The sequence below is a fragment of the Solanum verrucosum genome, unplaced genomic scaffold (assembly GCF_900185275.1).
Source record: "Solanum verrucosum unplaced genomic scaffold, falcon-dt-bn FXZP01000102.1, whole genome shotgun sequence".
Lineage (NCBI taxonomy): Eukaryota > Viridiplantae > Streptophyta > Magnoliopsida > Solanales > Solanaceae > Solanum > Solanum verrucosum.
Genome location: NW_026019930.1, coordinates 3,497,201 through 3,521,388, shown reverse-complemented (window position 1 = coordinate 3,521,388; position 24,188 = coordinate 3,497,201). Strand labels below are relative to the sequence as shown.

Sequence of the window (24,188 nt, the reverse complement as noted above, 5' to 3'; positions counted from 1 at the left end):
AAAATATTTGCTTTAGGCCCCACAAAATTTTGAGGCCTCCAAAAAAGAAAATTAAAAGTGAATTTTATGATTTTAATTTGAGAAACTTTCACATATAGCAAACAAAAAAATCATATTTGTATGCTATAGCAAAGTTTGCATAATTGCGCTCCATAGCAAACATATATATGTATAATTCGCTATACATATATACAAAAAGAAGCAATTGTATAATTCGTTGGCTCCTCTTCAAAATTGTATAATTTCGCTGGCAGACCATTTATATAAATTGTTGTTAGTCTCTCGTTTGTATAAATCGTTGACAAACATAAATTATACATTATACAAGCATAAAACTGGGCAGGGGAATATTTTTATTGTATAATTATAAGTGTATAGGACGAATATATATGTATTTGCATGTGTATATACAATTTTCTCTCGCTTTATACAAACAGAAACATATAAATTGTTGTTAGTCTCTCGTTTGTATAAATCGTTGACAAACATAAATTATACATTATACAAGCATAAAACTGGGCAGGGGAATATTTTTATTGTATAATTATAAGTGTATAGGACGAATATATATGTATTTGCATGTGTATATACAATTTTCTCGCGCTTTATACAAACAGAAACACAATTTATACAATTCTGTTGTATAAAACGAGAAAGAGAGAAAGACAAAAGAGAACTGGGCAGGGGAATATTTTTATTGTATAATTATAAGTGTATAGGACGAATATATATGTATTTGCATGTGTATATACAATTTTCTCTCGCTTTATACAAACAGAAACGCAATTTATACACTTTTGTGTATAACGCGAGAGAGGCGAGCACAGAGAGAGTGAGCGAGAGAGGAGAGTGGCGAGCGAGAGTTTGAGGGAGAGAGGCGCTGACAAACAGTTTGCTATAGGACACAATTAAATCAAAGTGTGGTTATACCATTTAATTTGAATTAATAGTTTGCCATTATGTACAATTTTCCCTTTTAATTTCACTTGAAACAATATTGAACATTATAAAAATAAAGAAAAACTACTTAATATTTGTTATCAAGAATATTAATTTTAGAACTTAAATTAAACAACTGAAATCTTTATATTAATAAATAAAGTTTTTATATCAACATCCAACGCCATGAATTGCAAACAAATATCTAACCTCTTATTAACTAATACTAGTTCTTATTCTTATAAATAATAATATTATTATGTAAAATTATATGCTTCATATCTTTAAGAATATGTACTAAAAACAAGTGAATCAAAAAAATGGAATTCAAAATTAATAGTAGTATTTTTATGCGTGTTATATATTTAAGACCTCTTATTATAATTTGACTTTAGGCCACTAATTTTATTGAGATGCCCTTAATTTTAGCTATAAAATAATAAAATCAACTTATTCGATAACAAAATTCATTTTAACATTAGTATCAAAAGAACAAATATTTATATATATAGTTAGCTAGTAAATCTTTTATACAAGACAAACAATAACCATAAACACCTGAAATGGTACACAGTTGGAATCAATTACTGATATGTGCTTAGTTGCTTACATAATCTTTTAAGTTAACAATTTTATTTTCTTTTTTATCATGATTGTTGAATGAAATGTTTTGTACCAATATTTAACCATGATTGTTGAATGAAATGTTTTGTACCAATATTTAACCGTTGAAGTTGACAAAACATTACATTTATCGTATTTAACGACTTTGTATAAAAAATAAAATAAAAAAATAGCAACTTATACTAATATTTAGCATCGTTATTCCTTTTTCAATCTTTTTAAAATGTACAAACAGCAAACTAATATTCTAAAGCTATTAGATTTCGACCGGAAAGGTGAAACAGGCCGCCGCGACACACCTATGTCTACAAAGCCGGTAGGGACTCCGGCAGCAGTGACAACTCTAAAAAATTTGACGGATCTGCATAATCGAATAATCCGCCCACTGTGACAAAATCACCGTCATTTTCACTGCCGTAATTATCTCCGTCCATGATCCCGGCAAGCATCCCCAAGTCGAATGAGTCATATCTCAGTAATTCGTTTTCAAATCCAATCGTATTTTCCAATCTCGATTCGGAATCAATATGGTTTTCGGGGGAAAAGCTGGGCGGGAGGCCAAGCTCATCGTCCGAAGCTTCTAGAAGGTAGCCGAGATCCGATTGAGATTCGCCGGAATCTGACAACGTTAGGTCAATTAAGATATGAGGAGATGGCAGAGTTGAACGATGAAGGATCTCTTCTTCAAAACTCTTGATTACAGAGTCAAGGTCCTGATTTTCTGGTACACCATCGCCCACTGTTTCTGGCTCATCAAGTATATCCAGAATATCTTCTCTAATCTGCTTAGCCTCCGGCGAATCTACGTCTACGTCTGTATCATATTCATCAAAATCCGGCGAACTGACATGACCTTCCTGATTCGACTTGGACGAGTCATAAGAATTCACCTCTAATTCCAGTTCAACTCGGTTCAACTCAACCGAGCTCGAACCTGCAGTTGCCTCAATATGGACTCGCTTCGACTCGAACACTGAGTCCAAACCCGAATCCTCTCGGGTTCGCTTGTTACCGTTTGCTTTAAGTAGTATATACTCTTCCATTATGTATCTAATAGATCAAAAGATCTTATGAAGATGAACTAAGTTGAGGGATAAATATTATAAAGTGTAGAGAGTAAAAAGTTGAGATGCTTGATAGAGGAAATGAAGGAGTTTCAGAATTTATATAGTGGAGAGAAGTGAGTAGGAGGGATTATTTAGGTGATGATATTTTAAGAAGAAATGATGGGCGGGAAATTAGGAGGAGATATGAGGTGGACGTTCAACTTGAATGCTTCCCTATTCTTACATCTACAATGACGTTTTCAATTGTCTCTCTCCATACCTTTTTTTTCTCGATTGGATGCCGTTTAAAGACGTGTCGTGGGTCTGTTGTCAAATCTCTTGGATTATAGTGGTTCACAATAGCTCGGTCATTGATATTTCCCCTTGATATTTTATTATGGGCGGGCGAATGGATTGTCATTTGTCAAACAAAACAAGGGCCGGTCCCTTAATAATTTAGGTGTCGTTTGATTTTATTATATACTATTAAAAAAAATCAGGATGATTAGTACTATTTATGTTTGATGATATTTTAGTTGATATATAGAATTCGCACATGAAAAAGAAATAAAACTCAATTTTAACTTCAACTTCAATAATGGAAAAGTTGGTCATATTAGGTAAAGAATCAAATTTTTATCTCGTAATATAGATATAAATATTTAAAAAGTAAAATAATTATTTACATTATTAATAGCTACATTACTTCAACTAACAACTAAATAACTCATTCAACGGTTTTATACATTTAAAAGAAGTTTAATGATTTTAATAATAAAACTATTTGTTTACATCATCTATATATCTCGTAAATATCTTTTAAGTGTCACTTTTTTTTATTAAAAAAAACTAACATGTTACATAGTATATTTATTTAAGTCATAAAAGTCAAATGATATTTTGGTCGTATCTTTAGTTTAAGCACGTAATATTTTACAAAAACATTTTTAAAATTTTGTGTATATTTAAATTAAAACCAATTTAATTTGTCAAAGTATGGCCCGACTCTCAAACGGTGTGATGTGATGAAACAACTGAGCCGTATCGTGGGCGGCATGGCATTCTAGAAATTTAATACTAGTATTTGTTAGAAAAAAGGAGGAGATGTTAAAGGATGAGTGGAATTGGGTCAGCATTTGCGCCCATGCACGGCGCCACGTCTATGCACATATCACCACGTGGCGGAGCCTACACGATAGCCGCCGCCCATAGAACTGCTCCGCTCGTACCTTTTTAATCTTCTTCTTTGAAAATTGAAACGGGCGTTGCTTTTTATACGTTTTCAACCTTTCTATCGTGTCAAAAGCTAATAGAACTTTGTTAGATTTAGGTCCGTTTGGTAGAGAGAGTAATTTAGAAGAAATAATATACGGACTACGGGGTACTATATATCTATTTTTTATTTTTAGTTGTTCTTAATTATTTATCTATTTTAATAAATAAAAAATTATAAATATTTTTTATCTATTATATCCTCAATTAATTACTTTTAAAAAAATAGAACTTCTTGAAAATCTTAAGTTTTAAATTCATCCATTTCATAATTAATAGGGGTAAAATGATAAACTTACTATGTCAATAATTATTTTCTTAATAAGTGTGTCCAGGCGGACCCACGTGGTCTCCAGAGGGTTCACCCGAACCCCCTCGTCAAAAAATTACTCGATATATATAAAGTAAATTTTCTGTATTTCTGTAGATATATATATTTTGAACACCCTAAATAACAAAGAGAAGTTGATGGCAGTGACAAGTCCCCCAGAATTAAGTTGTGCGTCACTAGTTCGAATCTCAGTGAAAGCGTTTTATTTTTTTCTTTTTCAATTCTGTTTTTCATTTTTTTTTAGTGTTTTTTTTTTACTTTAAAAAACGTGCTAAAAGTGTGGTTTTAAACCCAACAAAATTCAAGGTTTCCATTTCTAAAGGCTTATTTACACGTTTATATTTTTATTTTTCGAACCCCCTAAACGAATATTTTGGATCCGCCACTAGGTGTGTCAACTCAAAAGTGGACAATTAATTACGGACAGTGGAGTATACATTAATTTGCATATTAGTATTACTATTAGTTACTATATATTTTATTGTGTTGAGAAGTATATTATTACTGGAAATGATATAGTGAAGCTAATGGCCTCGTGGTACCATATCATGTCGTGGCTCTACGCCTAACCCTCTGTCCTGACTTATTTGATGAGCAAGACAGCAAGTATTGATCTAGACTTTTTTTTTAAAACGTGTTTACTCTATGAAAAAACTTAGACCTCTTCTAAAAAATGTCCCAAGTATATAATTAAATAAATAAATATATATTCTCTATAAAAGACTATGAGATGATCACGGTTTAACAATTAAATATATTTGTGGATAGATAATTCCTTTTTTCCTTGGATGAATAGACAATTTCAACTTAAGGATTATGTGATTATATAAGTGATGAGTAATCTCATTTTACCCTTATAAGCTTATTTAATAATAAGTAGAGAAAATACAAAAAAAAAAAATCTGAACTTGGTCGGATAATTTGCTTTAGTACTTAAAGTACACGGGTATTTAAATAATCCCTTAAGATCTTTGAAGTGATTTTTTTTCCACTCTGAGACTATAACACAACTCTCACCCGCCACATCATAGTCACGTAAGTGCCACATCATAACCATGTAGGCACCATGTCATTAATCTTTATTTCTTTTTTGCTTATTCACTATTTTTTCTTAAACACTTTTTAAAATTAATTATATCAATTGATTAATTTATAAATGCATACCCCCACCCCCACCCTCTCTCTTTCTTCTTCTTTGTTGTTCACCATTATTCCAACCTTCAATATTTTCTTTTCTACTTCTTCACTATTCAACAATTTTTTAAGTCACTTTAAAGAAGAAATTCACATTATCTTCTTCGAACCCTCCCAACAAATTTACCCTCTTGGAGAATGGATTTTTTTGAAAGCCAATTTTTTCTTGACAACTCAAATAAGAAATGAAGATTGCATAAGAAAGTTGATCCAAAAAAATATAAATTTTATTAGAAGTGTTTGAATGATCTAGAAATCAAAATGGGTCGCTCAAAATTTAAGAAAGTTTACATTTGCCAAATCGATACAAATAATAGAGTGAAATCGACGTTAATAAAATGGCATTGCTATTGAATTTTACGAATTAGTAAAAGATTAGTGAAATGAAAATAGTGGATAGAGGTGGGGAAGAAGATGGAGGAAGAGATGTTTCAATGGAGAAAAATGTGTATTGAAGAAGACAACAAAATAAAAATAAAAAAAATTAAAGAAAATAAAAAGGGGACCCACTAATTTCATTTACCTCTTAATAAGAATTTTTTTTACATATTTTAAAGATTTAATATATATAAAAAAACCTATTTAAATAATTTGTTATATATTGGACAATAAAAAAAAGCCATGTGTAGGGCTTTAAAAATTCAATTTTTTTTTTCTTTTTTCACGCACTTTCAAGAGAGTGCACTCACTCTCTCTGCCACATCATTCCTTAGGGGGTGTTTTAATCACTTAAAAAATGTTAAGGGGATATATAAATACTTGTATAGTTTAAGTACTAAAGTAAGTTTTCGTGTCAAGTTCAGAGGAAATTTTATGTCTTTTCCCTAATAAGTAATACTTATATTAGATGAATAACAAAAAGGAAGAAAAAGAAGAAAGGCTTGTCTCATAATTTGAGAGGGTCAACACAACTCATTAGATATTGGATCTCCACCTTCCCAGTCACTCAGAGGCCTCCCTATTTGCTTCCCTCAGGGCCTCCGTCCTCTCGCTTTCATTCATTTTTATTGAATAAATTTATTGAGGAAGATAAACAATTATATAAACAATATTCATAATATATATTTAGTTATACACTATTTGATATAATATCAATACATTACATAACTATTTATACAATACAATATTTATTACATTACATATAAATGTAATTTTTACTTTTGTTTTTAGGGATCCCTTGTTTTTACCATTGGTTCAGTTACATAACGATGGAACTTGTGCCTAACTTAATCCCAAAAGATAGCTCATGAAGGGAGATTTGTCCAAGTCCATATAAGGAGATCAAATTTCCGTCCCTCTATCGATGTGAGACTTCGTAACACTCCCCGCACGGCCATACCTCGTGAACACTTCTAAACGGAAGCTGGACATCGATAAACAACAAATTGGAATGGACCTGACTCTAATACCATATGAAAATCAACATAATTAACTGCTAAACATCGAGCTCCTCCATTAATGGAGCCAAAGATCATATCAGAATGGAAGCTTCTAGAAGAGAAGAGTTGCATGGAAAAATATATTTCATTGAATGTGAATTAAAAAACTAAGAATCACAAATAAATCTATATATAGAGAGAGAGATACTCAAGCTAGCTAACAAACTAACAAATTGTAACTAACTCCTTCTAACTAACTCTTGTAACTAACTTAGCTGGATGACTTTTAGTCTCATCAACCTCCCTATATCTTACAATTTTTTTAATTTTAAGATATATATTAAACCATTTTTTCGGTATACATTTTAAAAATAAATAAACCCTTTGAGTTTTTGCTTAAAAGATTGGGTAATTAACTTACATAAACTTTACTAGTTTAGTATTTATTTACCTTATTTTCTTTACTTTTCATTATTACGAAATTTATTAGAAACTGGACTTTAGTCAGATACATGTATCTCAGATACATAAGATCAAAATTATGTTTAATTTATTCTAGATACATTGTGTTCAAGTTGATTCGCATGCATCTGACTCTCTCACTTGTCTCCCTCCTATCTCACTTGTTGCTCTCTTATTTTGCTCGCCTCAATCCCTATATTAGGTATTCCAAATATATATATCTAGTATAATTTGTATGCATCTAGAATACACAGACTACCTCACTCGCTTATCTCATTATTTTAATGTATCTAATAGCAAAAAAATTATATCTAAATTTATTTAACTTGAAATTATAATTATTAATTAGGAGGAAAACACGTAATTAAAATTAGGAAAAATTGTATGAAATAGCTAACTATTAATTCATATTAAATGTTATAGCCACAGTTTCTTTTATTTGTAATTCGCAACAAACATTCCATTTTTTTGTCATCCCATTTGTATACCAAAATATACAAATAGACCCATTCAGTATACATATGTGTTGTATAAAAATTAATTGCAGGACCCATTTGTATACCGAATACAAATAGACCCATTCGGTATACATATGTGTTGTATAAAAATTAATTGCATGACCCATTTGTATACCGAAATATACAAATAGACCCATTCGGTATACCTATGTGTTGTATATATGTAGCAATTTTGTTTATATACCATTACTATGTTTTAGTTTGTATACCAAAATATATAAATACAGATTTTTTATGTATATGTATACCAAAATATACAGATTCATAGTCATAACAAACATAAAATTTGTTATGGAGCGTAATTATACAATCTATAATTATAACATACAAATATGATTTTTATGTTTGCTAAACCTAAAATTTACTCTTAAAATTATACTCTATCTCTTCCAATTTATGTGATTTACTTTCCTTTTTAGTCAGCCCAAAAGAATGACACATCTCTATATTAAGTAACAATTTAATTATAAAATGTTTATTTTATTCTTAATAAAATGATTTACAGCCACACAAATTTTTATCATTCATTTTAGACCACAAGTTTTATAAGTCTTACTTTTTTTCTTAAACTTTGTGTTGAGTCAAACTACATCACATAAAATGGAACAAAGGGAGTAGTAAATAGGGTAGAATGTTTGTCGAATTAGTTAGTTACTCCCTCCGTCCCTTTTTAGTTGTCCACTTTAGAAATGGCACACATATTAAGGTAACAATGATTAGCACAGTGGAGTTACAATTTTACCCTTATGACAACTTTTCACTTCAAAATTACAACCACTTATTTGAATTAAAGTGAAATAAATTAGAGGGAAACAACATACACTTTTACAATTTTCAAGAAGTGTAAATAAGGGTATAATAGGAAAAAATTTGTTGTCCTTTCTTGATTTGTCAAAATGGACAACTAAATAGGGACAACTAAAAAAGGAAATATGGACAAGTAAATAGGGACGGAGGGAGTATTCTAAAAGAATCAAAACCCACTCGAGTCCAATCCCCTAACACCTCTCTCTACCCGTCAAAAAATAACCTCTCCCAGAACCCCATAATTCGGCAGCCTTTTCTGTATTTTGTGAACTTCGACCGGCGATGTCTCTCAGTGAGGGCGTCAGCGACTTTGTGTGGACGATCTTCTTCGGCCCGTAAGTCTGTCTTTTCCTGCCCTCTCTGTTGCTATAACAATGTTTTACCTTTCTATTTTTTCGGCATTCACAATTGGATTTTGACAAGTAGGAAAAATAAAAAAAACTTGGAACTGTATTTGCTTTTTTTTCTCTGCCATTCGTGCATAATGCGACAATATATGTATAGCAGATTATTTGTGAGTATGCATATTTGATAATTTTTTCCCTTTATTGAAGTATAGAGTACTGACCAACTTTTAGTAGTGAGAACATATGGTGAGGCCTTACAAAGTAAAGGGGAAAAAAGGAAAAAGAAAGAAGAGAATTATGATAAAGAGGAAATAGAGGAATCTGTGGACGACGTGTCAACAGGATCAGCAAAAAGAGTGAAAACACAACACACTGCCTCAGACACTGAGGCAGCTGAAAGAGTTGTAGATTTACTAGCTGGCATACCAGTTGTTTCTACCGATCAAAGCACTAAACCTGGTGTTATTTTCATATCGACAGAGCTTCCCTGGAAATTGCAAAAATTGGAAAGGTCTGTTTTTGCAATGCCATTTTTCAATTTTCATCCACTTACTGTTTTTTGTTTTTCCTTTGTATGTCTGCTTTAGAAGAATTGTTTAGCTTATTGACTGCTTTATGTTTTTTTACCCAATTGCTCGTGAAATTGTCTTTTAAATTGTCTTTAGTATCACATATACTGCTCAATAAAGGAAGTTAACCGATGTTTAATGATATATCCTCTTGGACAAGCAGACATATCAACTTCTGAACTCAGATGAACATTCCAACTTTCTGAAGAAAAATAATCGAAACCCTTCTGATTATCGGCCTGATATTGCTCATCAGGTTAGTCGACTTTGAAACTATTGGCCCAATCTTGTTCTTTATTACTCATCATAGTATAAACACTATGACCTTCCTGTAGAGTTCAGATTAAACTTTGTCCTTTGAGGCAATATTTAGAAGTGGGGCATAGGTTGTGACATTTCGTAATGGTAACCAGCAAAACTTGATGTCTCAATGTTTGTTAACTTTTTGTGGAGATGTCTGGTAGAGTGGCATGCCAAAGCTAAAACAAGTAGGCTGTAACACAATTTAGCTTTGTACTGAATGTGTATGAATTTTCCTGGAGCTCAATTAGTTGACACTAAAGCATACTCCCTCTGTCCAATTTGATGGTATTTGTCTGGATAGGATTTTAAAAAGGAAGGAAGAGTTCTTTCTCAAAAAAAAATGGGAAGGAAGAGTTTCGACACATAAGCTAAATATGTATAAAGTACCAAGACTATCCTCTGTATAGAAGTATCTGTTTATGTGTCTAGTGGACTCATGACAAGTCATGTTAATGGGACGAATGAAATAGTAGAAGATGTAGGAAAAGAGAATGGAGTGTAAAAATTAGTTTTCAAATATATAAAGGTGACAATCTTTATGGATGGAAAAGAACAGGTGGAGTCACTTAGTTCTTCAACATACATTCAATGATTAAGTGTCTCACGGACCCAAAAAAGAAAAAGAGAAACTAATATGAAAAGTTAGATGCCTTGTCCACCCACCGGCCTACAGTATTCTGCAACTCAATCTCTCTCTATGCTATAGATCTGTGCATCGCTGTTCCATTTTCTTAGTTCTTTTAGTAAGTTACATCACCTTGCTTCTGCTATAATTCTGTCTGATTCAGATTCTTTGTATTTGTTGGAACTGTAGTAGAAATGAGTTGCTGTGCATCACTGACACTTCTTAAGTATACATTTTCTTGTTGAAATAAGAAAGGGATGTTTTTTAGTTCTCCAAACAACTTTTTAAGCAAATCCTCCCCTCCCATTTCCTTCCGAAAAGAAGAAAAAATCTACAAGCAACAACTACGACTCGGTCCCAGTCTAGTGGGGGTTGACCAATGTGAGCCTCACTATCCATGTCGCTCCATTTAAACTTGTTTCCATCCAATATCTTTAAAGAAAAGGTTATAACACAAAGTATTACCTTTACTAGCATGAAAATATCTAACAAGACTAAACAGCTCATACAGGACATGGGACCCAAAGAAACATACCAATATGACTAAAGCTTGATTACTGGAGCCTTTTCATGGTCAGGACAATAACAACTGTTACAAGCTTTAATGGAAGATTCATAATAAGGGATACTTCACAGTGAAGTCTTGTTACTTCCGCTTGAGTTCTGGTGGGCAACAAAGGAATCCTTGGAGATGTTATCTATGTGGAGACAAGTCTTTGAGTATCAATCATTTATTTTTGCACTGTCATTTTACGGACCAGCTATGGAAACTCTTTCTTAATATGGTGGGACTAAAATGGAGCATGCAGAGTGTACTTGTGAGCTACTGCAATGCTGGAGCATCATAGGCAAACCAATCAAAGGAATTGGGTGGATAACCATTCCATCTTGTATATGGTGGGCAGTTTGGAGGGAATGAAGTGCTAGGTGTTTTGAAGATAAAGGAAACTCTGTTCACAAGATTAAGATGAACTATTTACTTTTGTTTCATTTTTTGCGTAAACAGAAATTTGTAAATGATTCTGAAGCAGTGATAGAACTCATAGAATCCCTTTAAGAATAGGAAGCGTTCTTCTGTTGGTAATTGTAATATTTTTGACAGCACCTCCTTGGTGCCATATTATAATACACTTTCCATTTCTCAATTTATGATACTTCTTTCCTTCCACAGGCAATGCTTGCCATTTTAGATAGCCGAGTAAATAAAGCTGGGTGATTAAAAGCATTGTATGTGAAGACTGGGAAAGGTGTCCGTCCTCTTTGAAGTAAAACCTCATGTTTGTATCCCTAGGACATTTAGCCGATTCTTTGGTATCATGTGTAAGTTATCACCTTGAGAAACTTTTCTTCCCTATCTGTTTTCATGCTTTCATTCCATCTTTGTTTTGTCAAATTCTGCTGTTTTCTGATGTTGCTTCAAATTCAGTGCAGCTGCTACAAAAGCTGAGCATAACTGCTGTAGGTAAACGAGAGAAACTGTTACGTGTTAGAAAAAAACCCTGTTTCACAATACCTACCCATTGGCTGCCGGAAGATAGGTGAATAATTTTGTGTTCTTAGTTCCTCCCTTCTCTAATTAAATGTCCTTTTCAATTGACTAATACTTTTACTTCTCCTCTTATGCTTCAGGCTTTTCTCATAGTTCTGATAAACTGGTGGACATTCAGGACTATGTAAATGGAATTAGCAATGACATGAACCTTGTTTTTGTGGTATGTTCTACAGTTCTAGTGAAATTTTCTATGGACAACTTCGATTTGTGGGTATATATGTATTTTTTTTTAATTTCTTTTTTGTTTTTTTCTGATAAATTTGTGGGAAGTTATAGCTTACTTGATCAGTTTATATCTGACATATGCAGGTTGGGGCAATGGCCCGTGGAAAAATTGAGAAAGATTATGTCGAAGACTATCTATCAAGTTAGCTAATTTTTCTTCTTTATTTTTCATCTAATATTTATTAATTAGAGTTCCATAGTTTGTTTTCTATTCCTTTGTCTTCAATTTACATGGCTGGGCTTTGGTCTAGTGGTAAGATTGCAACACTTATGTGGGTTAGGCACACGGTTAGGGGTTTGTCTGGTGTTTAAGTGGAGAAAGGTTGAAAGACTGGCCCATTATCCACTGAGTTTAGAACCGTGTGCCATTGGCCCTCGGGATTTTGCTGTTATAAAAAAATGTACATGTCTGGTCTTTAATGCTTAGGAATGTCAACATTTGTTATTTGTGTCTTTGTATGCTCAACAATTGTTGACACGATCACACGGATATTATTGATCTTCTTCAATGTAAAGGTAGTATTCAAGTGACATTTATGCCTTTGGCAATTGAAAAGCAAATAGGTTCTCACTGCAGTAGAATATAGTTGGAAAATTCGAATCTTAAACATGTTAGAGATTGTTCTCTCTTCTATGAGTTGTTTGGTTCAGTATTCATTAACAATAGGGGTTCCACACTGCACGTATGCACCTTAACATAATGCTTCTGATCTCCAATGTCAACTGCCATATACCATAGCCCACTTTTACTGATAAGCTTGACGAGTTCTAGTATAGTCACCTTTACTTCTATCCTCTTTAACCCGATTATAACTTCTTTTAGACGAGAGGTATGCGTGCATGTTCTATTAAATGCTAAACTAGGTCCATGCTATTTTCTCTAAAGGGGTACCATCATCATGGAAATTTTTGCATCTTTTCTGGAGTTGAACCTTGTCTAATTAATCATCTAATGTATCTTGCAGTTTCTGATTACCCAATGAGTGCTGCCTACTGCATATCCATGATCACAAATGTTGTGGAGCGCAAATGGAAAATTTTGTAAACTTGTACCTTACTCTGATTTTTGTTGCTACATTTAGTTTCTATAATGTCATCTTAATTTCACATGTATTCTATTCTTATATTTAAATATATTTTTGTTTCTTGTCTTTTTTTCCTTGGTCATTAAGTTTCATATCAATGCAATGAAGGATTAGTTGGTAATCCAACTTTCTCCGGTCAAGAATTTAGTGGAGTTGGCCTTTTCTTGAAAGATTAAGAAGGTGATATTTGACTTTTTCTTTATGGATTGTCCATTTTCAAAGGTTGCAGCAATATACTAGGTATTTATTATTAAAAAAAACACAAGTAGAATGATTTGCACTTTTTTCTAATTGGAAAAAATAAGGTTGACACATGTTGACACATTCCAAGTACATAGAAGTTTCAAATATGACTGACAAATTTGTTTTTCTGGAAAACGATGGGAGCGTCCTAATCTAAAAGTAGTTTTTAAAACACATTCAAATTACTTAAATTATTTTTACAAAGGAAAACAAAAACTTTTTCCAAAAACACTGCTCATTCAAGAGCAAGGCAGACATCTAGTACAAGATTCAACACATTTTATTTATGGTGTGAATTTAAATATCAATTTTTAAAAAAAATTAAACCAACTTTAAAGACTACAAAAAGCTACTATAAATTCCCTGATAAAATCTACATAACAAAAGAGGGAGTTGCTCGGATAAACATCTTTACTTTAGGAGGTAGGAGCGTAGCTATGTTATTGGACACCCTTCGTCGGAAAATAATATCGTATATATAAGTATAATGATATATGAAGTGATTAAATAACATATTTTGGATACCTTGACAAAACATGGTGTTGTAGCCTAGTAATTTTAGACGCCTTGAAAGAGTTCGTGCTTAGGCTGCTTACGTGTTCGAATCTTTGGGAAATTACTGACTCCGCCACTGTCAAGAGGGTAAAAAAATAAAAATTTGACTAACTTTTTTGCACACCCGTATACCATTTCGATTCCTATGAAGCTCTTATTGGGAGCTATGGTTCTCTAGGTTCGACAAAACTTAATAACTTTGACTTAAATTCTGTTATTGTGTTAAAAAACTACTTTAAAATAATTTGTTTAGTTTTTCCTGAAAATCAAAGTTCTAGTTGCGCCTAAATTCTCTTCAAAATGGTAAGAGTATTATTATTTTTGTTCCCTATAAAATAAAATAAAACAATATAATGATGTTTTTCTTAAAAAGAGAAATAAAAAGGTGAGTTTAAAGAATTGTCCTAAATTAACGGTAGGCGGTCAGGTTATCAACCTACCTCAGGAGACTAACGATACACGGAAAATGGGAGACCAACCGAATACTCAAATTCCTTTAGAGAAAATTTTCTGAAAGAAAAAAAAATGTTTCCATATTCATTGTTAATACTAATAATGACGAATTATTAATTAATCATTGCTTTTGGTCTTCTCCTAGAGAACGTGCACATTTATGCCTTTCCATATCTATGCCTTTTACAGGTTTTTTCTCTTCTTTTTCAACAATTTTAGTCCTTTTCCTTTTTGACGAAATTTTTGTCGTTGATGGGGTATGTCTTTTTTTTTTTTTTTTTCATGTTGTTTCTTCGTAATGGTGATTGATGTATTGTGGGGTTCTCTGTTCTTGGCTTTTAATTTGCATGTGATCATTATTAGAGTTGATTTCTTGATTTCAAAATTGAGTCTTGGTTAATTTTAGAGCTTGAAAATTGAAGGTATTAGAACTCTCTGTTTTCATGATTTTTTTCGCGAATTATTCTATGATGGTATTGGAATTGTTAATTTCATTTGCATGTGTAAGTGCTCAATCTTGATGATTATGTATCATTATTGGTTATGTTGCTTTTCCATGTAGCCTAAGGTGTTTGCTTCTCATAATTTTTTTGCTATTTTTCTCATGTCCTTTTTCTATCTTTCAAATGATGTGATGTTTTATACATTGTCTTGATCACTTTATGCTGTAGATTGAAGCTAGTAGTAATTTTTAGGACCAGAGATAGTATAAGTATACGTTGATGCAACTTCAATGTTGATTTTATTTCCTTCACTTCCAATGTTGCTTGTTGTTTGAAGTGCATATGGAAAAAAAATTTGAGTGGCAACTCTTTCTGAGTTGTTGAGATGAATTTGGAATTCCTTGTATTATGATTGAGCTGGTTCGAATTACCAAGGGATAAGCTGTCGGGTAATTGTATATTTACTTGGAAATTATCTGATATTTGTGTATAGTGACCCTGCAAACTGTCTGATAATTGCTTATAGTAAACCTGCAAACTGCCTGATAATTGCAAATAGTGAACTTGCTAAGTGTCTGATAATTGTGTATAGTGAACGTGCAAATTGTCTGATAATTGCATAGAGTGAACTCGCAAACTGTCTGATAATTGTGTATAGTGAACGTGAAAATTGTCTGATAATTGCATAGAGTGAACTCGCAAACTGTCTGATAATTGTGTATAGTGAACGTGAAAATTGTCTGATAATTGCATAGAGTGAACTCGCAAACTGTCTGATAATTGTGTATAGTGAACACACAAATTGTCTGATAATTGTGTATAGTGAACTGGCAAACTGTCTGATAATTGTGTATAGTTAACTTGCAAGCTGCTTCTGTTGTTGAGACAGCCTTTTGGATGAAATGTGTTTCCCTTTTTTTGATTTATGGAGGTCAGGGATATATTGATTTCATAATGTCTGTTTTCTATGTGATTCAGACGTTCTCTGAATTGAAGACCACACTCTAGTTACCATGATGGATTCAATCCTGGATCGTGTAGCTAAAGACTGTGGTAGACGGAATAGCTCGAGTCCATCCACTAGTGGGGACATCTTTGAGCCTTCGTCAAGTAGTAATGGTGAGGCTGAAGATCCAAAACATTTAATACCATGTATTTGCTGAACAAACTCTTGCTTGGGCTGATTTTCTCTTGGACTGCACTTTGTTATGTCTACAGCTAAGCTACGGGCAACTTTGGTAGTGTGGATAAACGGCCTTCTTCCTTCCTTATGTTTGCCAGTAAATGCTTCTGACGAGGAGTTACAATCATACTTGGTTGATGGTACTATCTTGTGTCAATTGTTGAACAAGTTGAAACCAGGTTTTATACCAGAGGTAGTAGTAATATATCAGATTTTACAGTAATTAGAAGCTAGGGTTGGTTTTGTTTTGATGATCTGACTTACTGCATCTTTCATTCTAGTTTGGTGGTTCAGGCCTTTCTTCATCGTTAGGCTCAGAAAATGTAAAACGGTTTCTGTCAGCTATGGATAAAATGGGCTTGCCAAGGTTTCAAGCATCAGATTTAGAAAAGGTTAGCATTAATATAGAGTTGTGCTCTTGTGTTCTAATATATGTTCATTATTTTGTGTCTCATTGTCATTATCTAAATGGTTGAATGTGTTAATTCACAGGCCATAGAGTTGTATGTATTATAATATGCAGAGAAGTGTAACTTTCTGTACCTTTAGGTACAAATTACACATCATTTTTCTGCTTTTAATTAATTTATTCACTCTGATACGTTATCCAGGGGTTCATGAAAATTGTTCTGGAGTGCCTTTTGACACTTCGAGGAGAATTTATGCCGGATGTTGGAGGATATGGTTCGACCACACCATTATCTCGCAAATCTGGTTCTGATGTAGCTCACAGACAAGAACTGTCGAGTACTCATTCTTCCCCATCCTCAGCAGAAGGGAGACGAAAGATAGGATCAGATTCAAAGTTCCAGCGTGCTTTGAGAAGGCCCGTGATGGCAGGTCTGGTTGTTTAAATCTCATCCCTTGACCCATTCTTTTCCATGAGGGAAAGATGGAGACTTGGTTTCCTCTTATAAATTGTTTCATTTGAAAGATTCACTAAAGAAAATGCAATAGGTATAACATGGCAGGGCCTTCCTTCAATGTCATTATTCATCAAGTGTTCTATTTCACATTTGTATTGAAACTGTCAATCCTCTTCTGGTCTTTTTAGCTGAAGAATTAAACTATTGGTGAATTAGTTTTAGATCTTTATGTTCTAACTACTTTCTAAAACTCCACTTATGATTTTTTTTTCCTTAGATTGTTGACTTCTTTTGAACTTTATATAGAGCCATCAGCTGCATTACTACATCACGTTGGACACAAGTTCCATGAAGTATTTCAGCTTAAACAAGGGGGCTATGCTGATCTTCCCCCCTCAAAGATTTCCGAAATGATGAAATCTAACAGCTTGGATGTTAGTAACATGTTCTTTTTTGTCAGTGAGCTTGACTAGATTTTACATCTGAAATTTTGAATTCATACTTATTGCAACTGATTGTTTTGCACCCAGATTGCCCCAACACAGTCACTTCTAAGTGTTGTGAATGAGATTCTTGATGAAAGCATTGAGCGGAAGAATGGAGAGATACCTCATGTACGCACACTAGAGATAAAGATATTCATGATTATGTTCTTTACTACCCGAATAAATAAATAAAATCATGGCCTAACATCATTTAGTTGTTTAACTCTGTCAGCGTGTAGCATGCTTGTTGAGAAAAGTAGTGCAAGAAATTGAGCGGCGAATCTCTACTCAAGCTGAACATCTTAGAACGGTATAATATACCTTAGCTGTTTCCCCCAAATTCTCTTGATAATGAACCTTGCTCATGACATTTACTCTGCCTGTAGCAAAACAATCTATTCAAGACTCGTGAGGAGAAATACCAGTCACGGATCCGAGTCCTGGAAGCCCTTGCAACTGGGACTAGTGAAGAGACGCAGGTAGTGTAAAACTACCCTTTCTGTGAAAAAGTTCTTGAAGTCTTAGAAAATCTTACTTCTTCAAGAGTTAATGCATCCTTCACCCACACAGTCTTTTATTTCAGATTGTCATGAACCAACTTCAGCAGATTAAGGTAGTTCACCACCTCTCTACTCTGCTTACAATTTATCATTACTTGTGCTATATGAAATTTGCTATTGATTCAAAAGGATCTGATGAGACTCGTTTCTGCAAAGAATATTTAGCTGATTATGATTCTTTTCCACGGTTTTAAAAGTTTAGCATCCTTTTTTGAATTGAAATCATATTACAGAGTGTAAAAATCAAAATGGATGCGGAAAAGAGAAATGAGGATCAGGATGTGGTTAGATTGATGAAGGAGAAGGATGATCATAGTCAAGAGATCGCAGCTTTGAAGCAAGAACTAGAAATAGCTAAGAAAGCACATGAAGAACGCTGCCTTGAAATGGAAAAAGAGGCCAGAAATACTCAACAAAAGCTTGAGGAGAGGTTGAAAGACGTTGAGATCCTTTTAAAAGAATCACAACACAGAGCAAAAGAACTCGAGACATTTTCTGAATCAAAATCACTGAAGTGGAGCAAGAAGGAGAATGTGTACCAAATATTTACAGAATTCCAGCTTGGTGCATTACGTGTATGCTCTGATCTTTTTCTCTTAATTTGTGTATAGTTAGTTGTTTATCACATCTGATCTGGATCTCCATAAACTTCAGGAACTGAAGTTTGCTTCTCAGTCAATAAAGCAAGAAGTAGTGAAAACACAACGGAGCTATGCAGAGGAATTCAATCAATTAGGTCAGTGCTGTATGAATAACATTTATTGGAAGCATATAGGTGTAAGATGTCAAAACAGATTTTACAGTTAAGTAATTGTGTTGGATTTTTCTTATTAAGTTAAATTTCTATGACAGGTGTAAAATTTAGAGCACTAGACCATGCAGCTGCAAACTACTCTGTCGTCCTTGCTGAGAATCGCAAACTACACAATGAGCTGCAGGAGTTAAAAGGTGTTGTTATATCACGAAATTTTAGTATTAAGAGGATGGAAGATTTCTCTCCTTTTACTGTTGTTTATGAATCTTTTTTAAATTAGGAAATATTAGAGTGTATTGTCGGATAAGGCCATTCCTTCGTGGACAAAAGGAGAAACAGACAGTGATAGAATATATCGGAGAAAATGGGGAGCTAGTTGTTGTAAATCCTTCCAAACAAGGGAAAGAAGGCCGTAGGTCTTTCAAGTTCAATACAGTCTACAGTCCAGCTTCAGCACAAGGTTTTCAGATTCCTCCAAACTATGCCAGATAAAATTATTCTATACATATTCTGTAAATTTAACTTCATGCAATGTATAATTTCACAATCTCTATCTCTGCAGCTCAAGTGTATTCAGATATTCAGCCCTTGGTACAGTCTGTGCTGGATGGTTATAATGTATGTATATTTGCCTATGGACAAACTGGCTCGGGAAAAACGTACACCATGGTAAGAATGACATCCTGTGTAATCTGTTAAATATGTTTACACATCGTTTAACATTGCTGAAGCAAGTTAAATTAACCTCCAGACTGGTCCCGATGGAGCAAGTGAGGAGGATTGGGGAGTCAATTATCGAGCTTTGAATGATCTTTTCAGAATTTCCCAAATGAGAGAGAGCACTTTCAAGTATGAAATCAAAGTTCAAATGATGGAAATATATAATGAACAAGTTCGTGACTTACTGTCAAGTGATGGTTCTCAAAAAAGATATCCTTTACTAAATTTCAATCTTTTTACCTTTCTTGGCATTATCTCCATTTTTCTACATTAAACAAATTGTCAATTCAAAAAGTATTCTACCAAAATTTTTAGTTGTCCCTTTCTTTTCTCCCATGTTGCATTTCCTACAATTTCAAAGAATCACAAAAGATCGATATTATGTTTGCAATATATATCATGCATCTTCAACTGTTTTCCTTGATTTGCACACACTTGGGATTCTATCTACCTCTCAAGCCAATGGGTTAGCTGTCCCAGAAGCAAGCATGTTCCCTGTCAATGGAACCGCTGATGTCTTAGATTTAATGGATACGGGATTGAGAAATCGAGCAAAAGGTTCCACTGCCATGAATGAAAGAAGTAGTCGATCACACAGGTTCAGACAACTAATCATCTCTGAATTTCAATATTTAAAAATACCTGTTTTTCCTTTAAATTTTGATAGGTGACATAAATAAACTTATTGCAATATATTGCCAGTATTGTAACTATCCATGTCCAAGGGAAGGATATAAAGAGTGGCTCATCAATGCATAGTAGTCTTCATTTGGTGGATCTTGCTGGAAGTGAAAGGGTAGATCGCTCCGAGGTGACAGGAGATAGATTAAAAGAGGCACAACATATAAATAAGTCATTATCTGCTTTAGGAGATGTCATATCTGCTTTGGCACAAAAGAATGCTCACATTCCATACAGAAACAGCAAGCTCACTCAAGTCCTTCAGGCTTCATTAGGTAATTCTCTTTCTATACAAAAAGGCTTTGCTTTCACTTCATTTGGTAATTCTCTTTTTGCAGTAATTTATAATTCTATTTTGTTGTACAGGTGGTCAGGCAAAGACACTTATGTTTGTGCAGCTTAACCCTGAAATTGGTTCATATTCAGAAACCATGAGCACATTAAAGTTTGCTGAAAGAGCATCTGGAGTAGAGCTAGGTGCTGCTCGAAGTAGCAAGGATGGCAGAGATATCAGAGAATTGATGGAGCAGGTGCTCTATTAACTTTGTAGTTCTTCTAGATTAGAGACTTTTAATTGCTGTACTAGAATTGATGATGCAATATCTTTTTTCTTAGTCCAATTACCTAAACATGTGGCAAGTATACCCTCTCGAGTAAATTACTTTTGGACTAAAGAAGAGAATTTAGGTATTCAAGTAAGCTGGCAATAAGACGAGACTATGGTCTGGCAATATATTAGTTGGCGATCGGTTATAGTACCATAAACAAGATGTTCAAAGCTATTTACTTACATATTTATAACACCAAAATCTAATGCAACAATTTTCATAAGAGTTTTAGGCAGGATACCAGTAGAACTACCCATGATCTTGTTTAGAGACTGAAGATCATAGGAGTAGTGTAGTTTGACTACTGGGTTTCTATAACCTGGATTTTTTCAGAAAGAGCTTTTTCCATTAAGCAGCTTCATTCTATTATCTCGCTGGAGCTTTTCCTTATTCTTCGAAAGATGATATTACTGCCTGACTTCCAATTTCCTGCATGTGAAATATTGTCCTTTGTTAACTTTTAATCTTCCAGGTCGCGTCTCTCAAGGATACAATAGCTAAGAAAGATGAGGAGATTGAGCAACTACAGCTGCTCAAAGTTCAAAAGAATGTTTCTCCAGAAGCCAATGGTGAGAAACGCAGTCCAAGCTCATTCAGGTATGGCTCTTCATCTCCAGGCAAACATTTATTTCAGGGGACTTAGCATGTAGCATGAAATTCTCTGGTAGATGAGACTCCACACTTAGTGAGAAAGCAGCATCTGATAAGGGCTTAAAGAGTAGTGATAAGAATTATTTAGCTAGTTTCAAGAATTATAGTGATGACTGATGAGTTTGGACACCAAAAGAAGTCTCGACTGAGACTGCTGGACGGACTTTAAGTCAGAATATTTCTGCAGATGCTGATATATTTGTGTTCAGCGACGCAGATAATGAGGAAAGACTAAGTGATATGCTATCTGATAGTGGTCTTTCTGTGGGCACAGAAACTGATGAATGTGCTGAAAGTGCCAATCCTTTCCCTGAAGGATACAAACGACCAGAGAACACAAATAAGTAAGTAAACATCATCTTGGCATGCTTGTGCTTTCTACAGAACGTTAATTTCTTTAGTCATCGTAAGAGAATAAAGATCCTAGAGCTTTATTCTTATTTATTCAAGTAACTCCAGGTACCCTGATTGGCTAATGTAGAAATTTTATATAGAAACTAAACTATCTTAGATGTTGTTATTAACTACATGGAAAAGGTAAAACAAGTAGGTCAAGGATTCATATAGGGACTTAACTGTCATCTGAAATGTTGTTATCAACTCATTATATGGGAAAAAGTAAAGCAAGTTGATCAATAATTTAAGTAATACTTATTGCTTATGATGAAACTAAAAGATACAGGAAGTTCGTAGACTTAACATCACTCCTCTGAGTTAAGGTATTCCAATTTCTGGACCAAGAGTATTGAACTAGTGGATTTTTTCTGATTAACTTAACCCAATTGCTTGACTATCATCCTACACGGCCTTTTGCAGACACAAAACTGCACATAAGATTCCTAGACCTCCACAAAAATCAGAGAGGGATTCTCCAAAAGCCTCAAACGGTATGTTGATTAAGCATGACATGTTCAAAGAAAACCCCTCGGCTAAAGATTAGTAGTGTAATTGGAACTTCTTCAATATGTTTCAGGTCTGCGGAAGTCGACCAGTGCAGCCAATATGTTGGCTAAATCTACCAAAGGTGGCAGTAGGTGGCAGTAATATGATGTAGCAGTTGTGCTTATCAAATTCCCTTCTTTCTTGTGCAGCCCCTTAATCGGCATTTGCACTTTCATGAAGTTTTCCCTACACTTCTCAACTGTACAGATTCTTTTCATTAACCAGGGAGTCCCTCTTAGAGTCTAGGACTATACATGACCTTTTGCTATTTTTCTTCTCTTTTATATGGAAATGCAGGGGGGAGGACCGAGTTGTGATGTACTACACTCAAATTTTTTTCATAGGTTTCTTTTTTTATAAGGAATTCAGTGAGTAAAGCTTATATAAAGTCTGTTGAGTTGTAACATACTGGTTTTATCAGTAATTTATCTTCTTGTTACTCTTACTCTGCATATACTTCAACATCTTGTTTTGATGGAGATACTTCTAGCAGCCTTTCGAGTCACTGCTTCTCGAATATTAAGGTCATCAAAGAGACATGACTTGCAATTCAGTTTGAAACACAAAATGTACCATTTTATTGCAGAAACTTGAAATATTTCACATTTCACTAAAAACTTCTCCCAAAAGCAACTCATGAAAATATTCCTCCATAATGACAGTGAACATACACACAGTCGAAGAGGCTATCTTTCCTTAGGATAGAAAATAACTAAGAGAAAAAAAGTGTAATTTCCCTTTTCTTTTTCTTTTTTGAAGGAAAAAAAAAAGTGTTTTTATGCAGATATGATGTTCAAGAAGTGAATGAGCTATATGTGAGCGTCAAGGCATAGAACTACATTCCTTGTCTGTACACTCTCTTAACCGTTTTCGCTCAATCTTTCAAACATTTTCAATAAAGATAATGTATAGGCAAAAGTCCTATTTCGCGAATGATAATTCAACTTTTACTTTTTTTGTACCAAAGTTGCCAAAATATTTTTTGTAACAAAAATGTGCCATGTACGTAAATGTCTTAATGTCTTCTAACTTTTGGCGAAGAACTATTTACATAGTAAAAGCGAAGGATGAAAAATCTAAGGGCAATCAAGTACCACTTGGCATATATTCTTTGCTTTATTAATGATTTTTCCATAAGCTTCCCCACCTAATTCTACATTCAATTTAAAGCAAAAATCATATATTTGGTGTATGGTGAATTTAATACCACCAATTCCTTACCAAAAGAGATTATTAGAAGCAAGCAAAAACAACCAAAAAAAAAAGTTTTGTTGCAACTAAGGATATTTATATATTAGTAATAATAATATTTAAAATCATCAAATACTCTATTATATAACATATCATATTTTTCTCAACGGCATACAAGTTATAGTCAAATATGTAAAAGGAATCTTTAAAATAAAGTATCGTACACATAATTCCTAAGGCGCGGACACTGTCGGAAAATGCACAAGGCTAACAATAAGGCGTGCAATAGATTTGCCACAAACTTTTATATATGTAGTGAAATGCATTAAATATGTAAATTTAAAATTTAGAACTCAATACATTTGAAAATCGTCATTGTAAAATATAAAACCTATAAAATCAAATTTTGACTCCATCTTTGGGTTTAACTCTTCAACTCCATCAGACTTTAGTTTCTATAGTCGTCTTAGTCAGTGGTGATTCAAGTTAATTAGTGGCCTAAATCCAAAAATGAGTCGAAGACCTAGCTTTTATTTTTTTTATTCTTGAAATCCAAAGTTATTTCTCATTTTTAA

General features: G+C 33.5%; 2 protein-coding genes and 1 pseudogene across 6 annotated transcripts; 2 read left to right on the top strand and 1 right to left on the bottom strand.

The window, feature by feature from the left end:
• Window positions 1–1,733: 1,733 nt before the first annotated feature.
• On the bottom strand, window positions 1,734–2,606 carry LOC125829713 (uncharacterized). The gene has a single exon (XM_049508908.1). It carries the CDS (start codon window positions 2,604–2,606, stop codon window positions 1,869–1,871), a length of 738 nt encoding a protein of 245 aa, XP_049364865.1. The 3' UTR covers window positions 1,734–1,868.
• A 1,117-nt stretch (window positions 2,607–3,723) lies between these two features.
• On the top strand, window positions 3,724–13,238 carry LOC125831928 (uncharacterized; annotated as a pseudogene).
• A 1,385-nt stretch (window positions 13,239–14,623) lies between these two features.
• On the top strand, window positions 14,624–22,725 carry LOC125830425 (kinesin-like protein KIN-14C). Of its 5 annotated transcripts, none has more exons than XR_007443137.1 (23): window positions 14,624–14,718; window positions 15,951–16,091; window positions 16,191–16,351; window positions 16,437–16,547; window positions 16,767–16,995; window positions 17,328–17,455; window positions 17,552–17,635; window positions 17,739–17,816; window positions 17,893–17,985; window positions 18,090–18,119; window positions 18,300–18,641; window positions 18,721–18,802; window positions 18,919–19,014; window positions 19,101–19,280; window positions 19,383–19,489; window positions 19,572–19,751; window positions 19,975–20,138; window positions 20,243–20,496; window positions 20,588–20,751; window positions 21,302–21,426; window positions 21,755–21,824; window positions 22,297–22,367; window positions 22,454–22,535. XR_007443137.1 is itself a non-coding variant. In XM_049509630.1 (23 exons), the coding sequence occupies exons 2-23, from the start codon at window positions 15,986–15,988 to the stop codon at window positions 22,522–22,524; spliced, it is 2,988 nt and encodes a 995-aa protein (XP_049365587.1). In that variant the 5' UTR covers window positions 14,624–14,718; window positions 15,951–15,985; the 3' UTR covers window positions 22,525–22,725. The 5 variants fall into 5 exon arrangements, 3 of the variants coding, with proteins under 3 accessions (XP_049365587.1, XP_049365580.1, XP_049365595.1); XM_049509630.1 differs by having other exon boundaries at window positions 16,191–16,348; window positions 21,690–21,824; window positions 22,454–22,725; XM_049509623.1 differs by having other exon boundaries at window positions 21,690–21,824; window positions 22,454–22,725.
• The last annotated feature ends 1,463 nt before the right edge of the window (window positions 22,726–24,188 follow it).

Excerpts from the sequence above, each read along its gene's own strand:
- LOC125829713 (XM_049508908.1), bottom strand. The coding sequence starts at position 2,606 with ATGGAAGAGTATATACTACTTAAAGCAAACGGTAACAAGCGAACCCGA.
- LOC125830425 (XM_049509623.1), top strand. The coding sequence starts at position 15,986 with ATGATGGATTCAATCCTGGATCGTGTAGCTAAAGACTGTGGTAGACGG. Across the intron at positions 17,817-17,892 it reads AAGCTGAACATCTTAGAACG|CAAAACAATCTATTCAAGAC; the intron begins GTATAATATACC and ends CTCTGCCTGTAG. Across the intron at positions 19,281-19,382 it reads CAGTCCAGCTTCAGCACAAG|CTCAAGTGTATTCAGATATT; the intron begins GTTTTCAGATTC and ends CTATCTCTGCAG.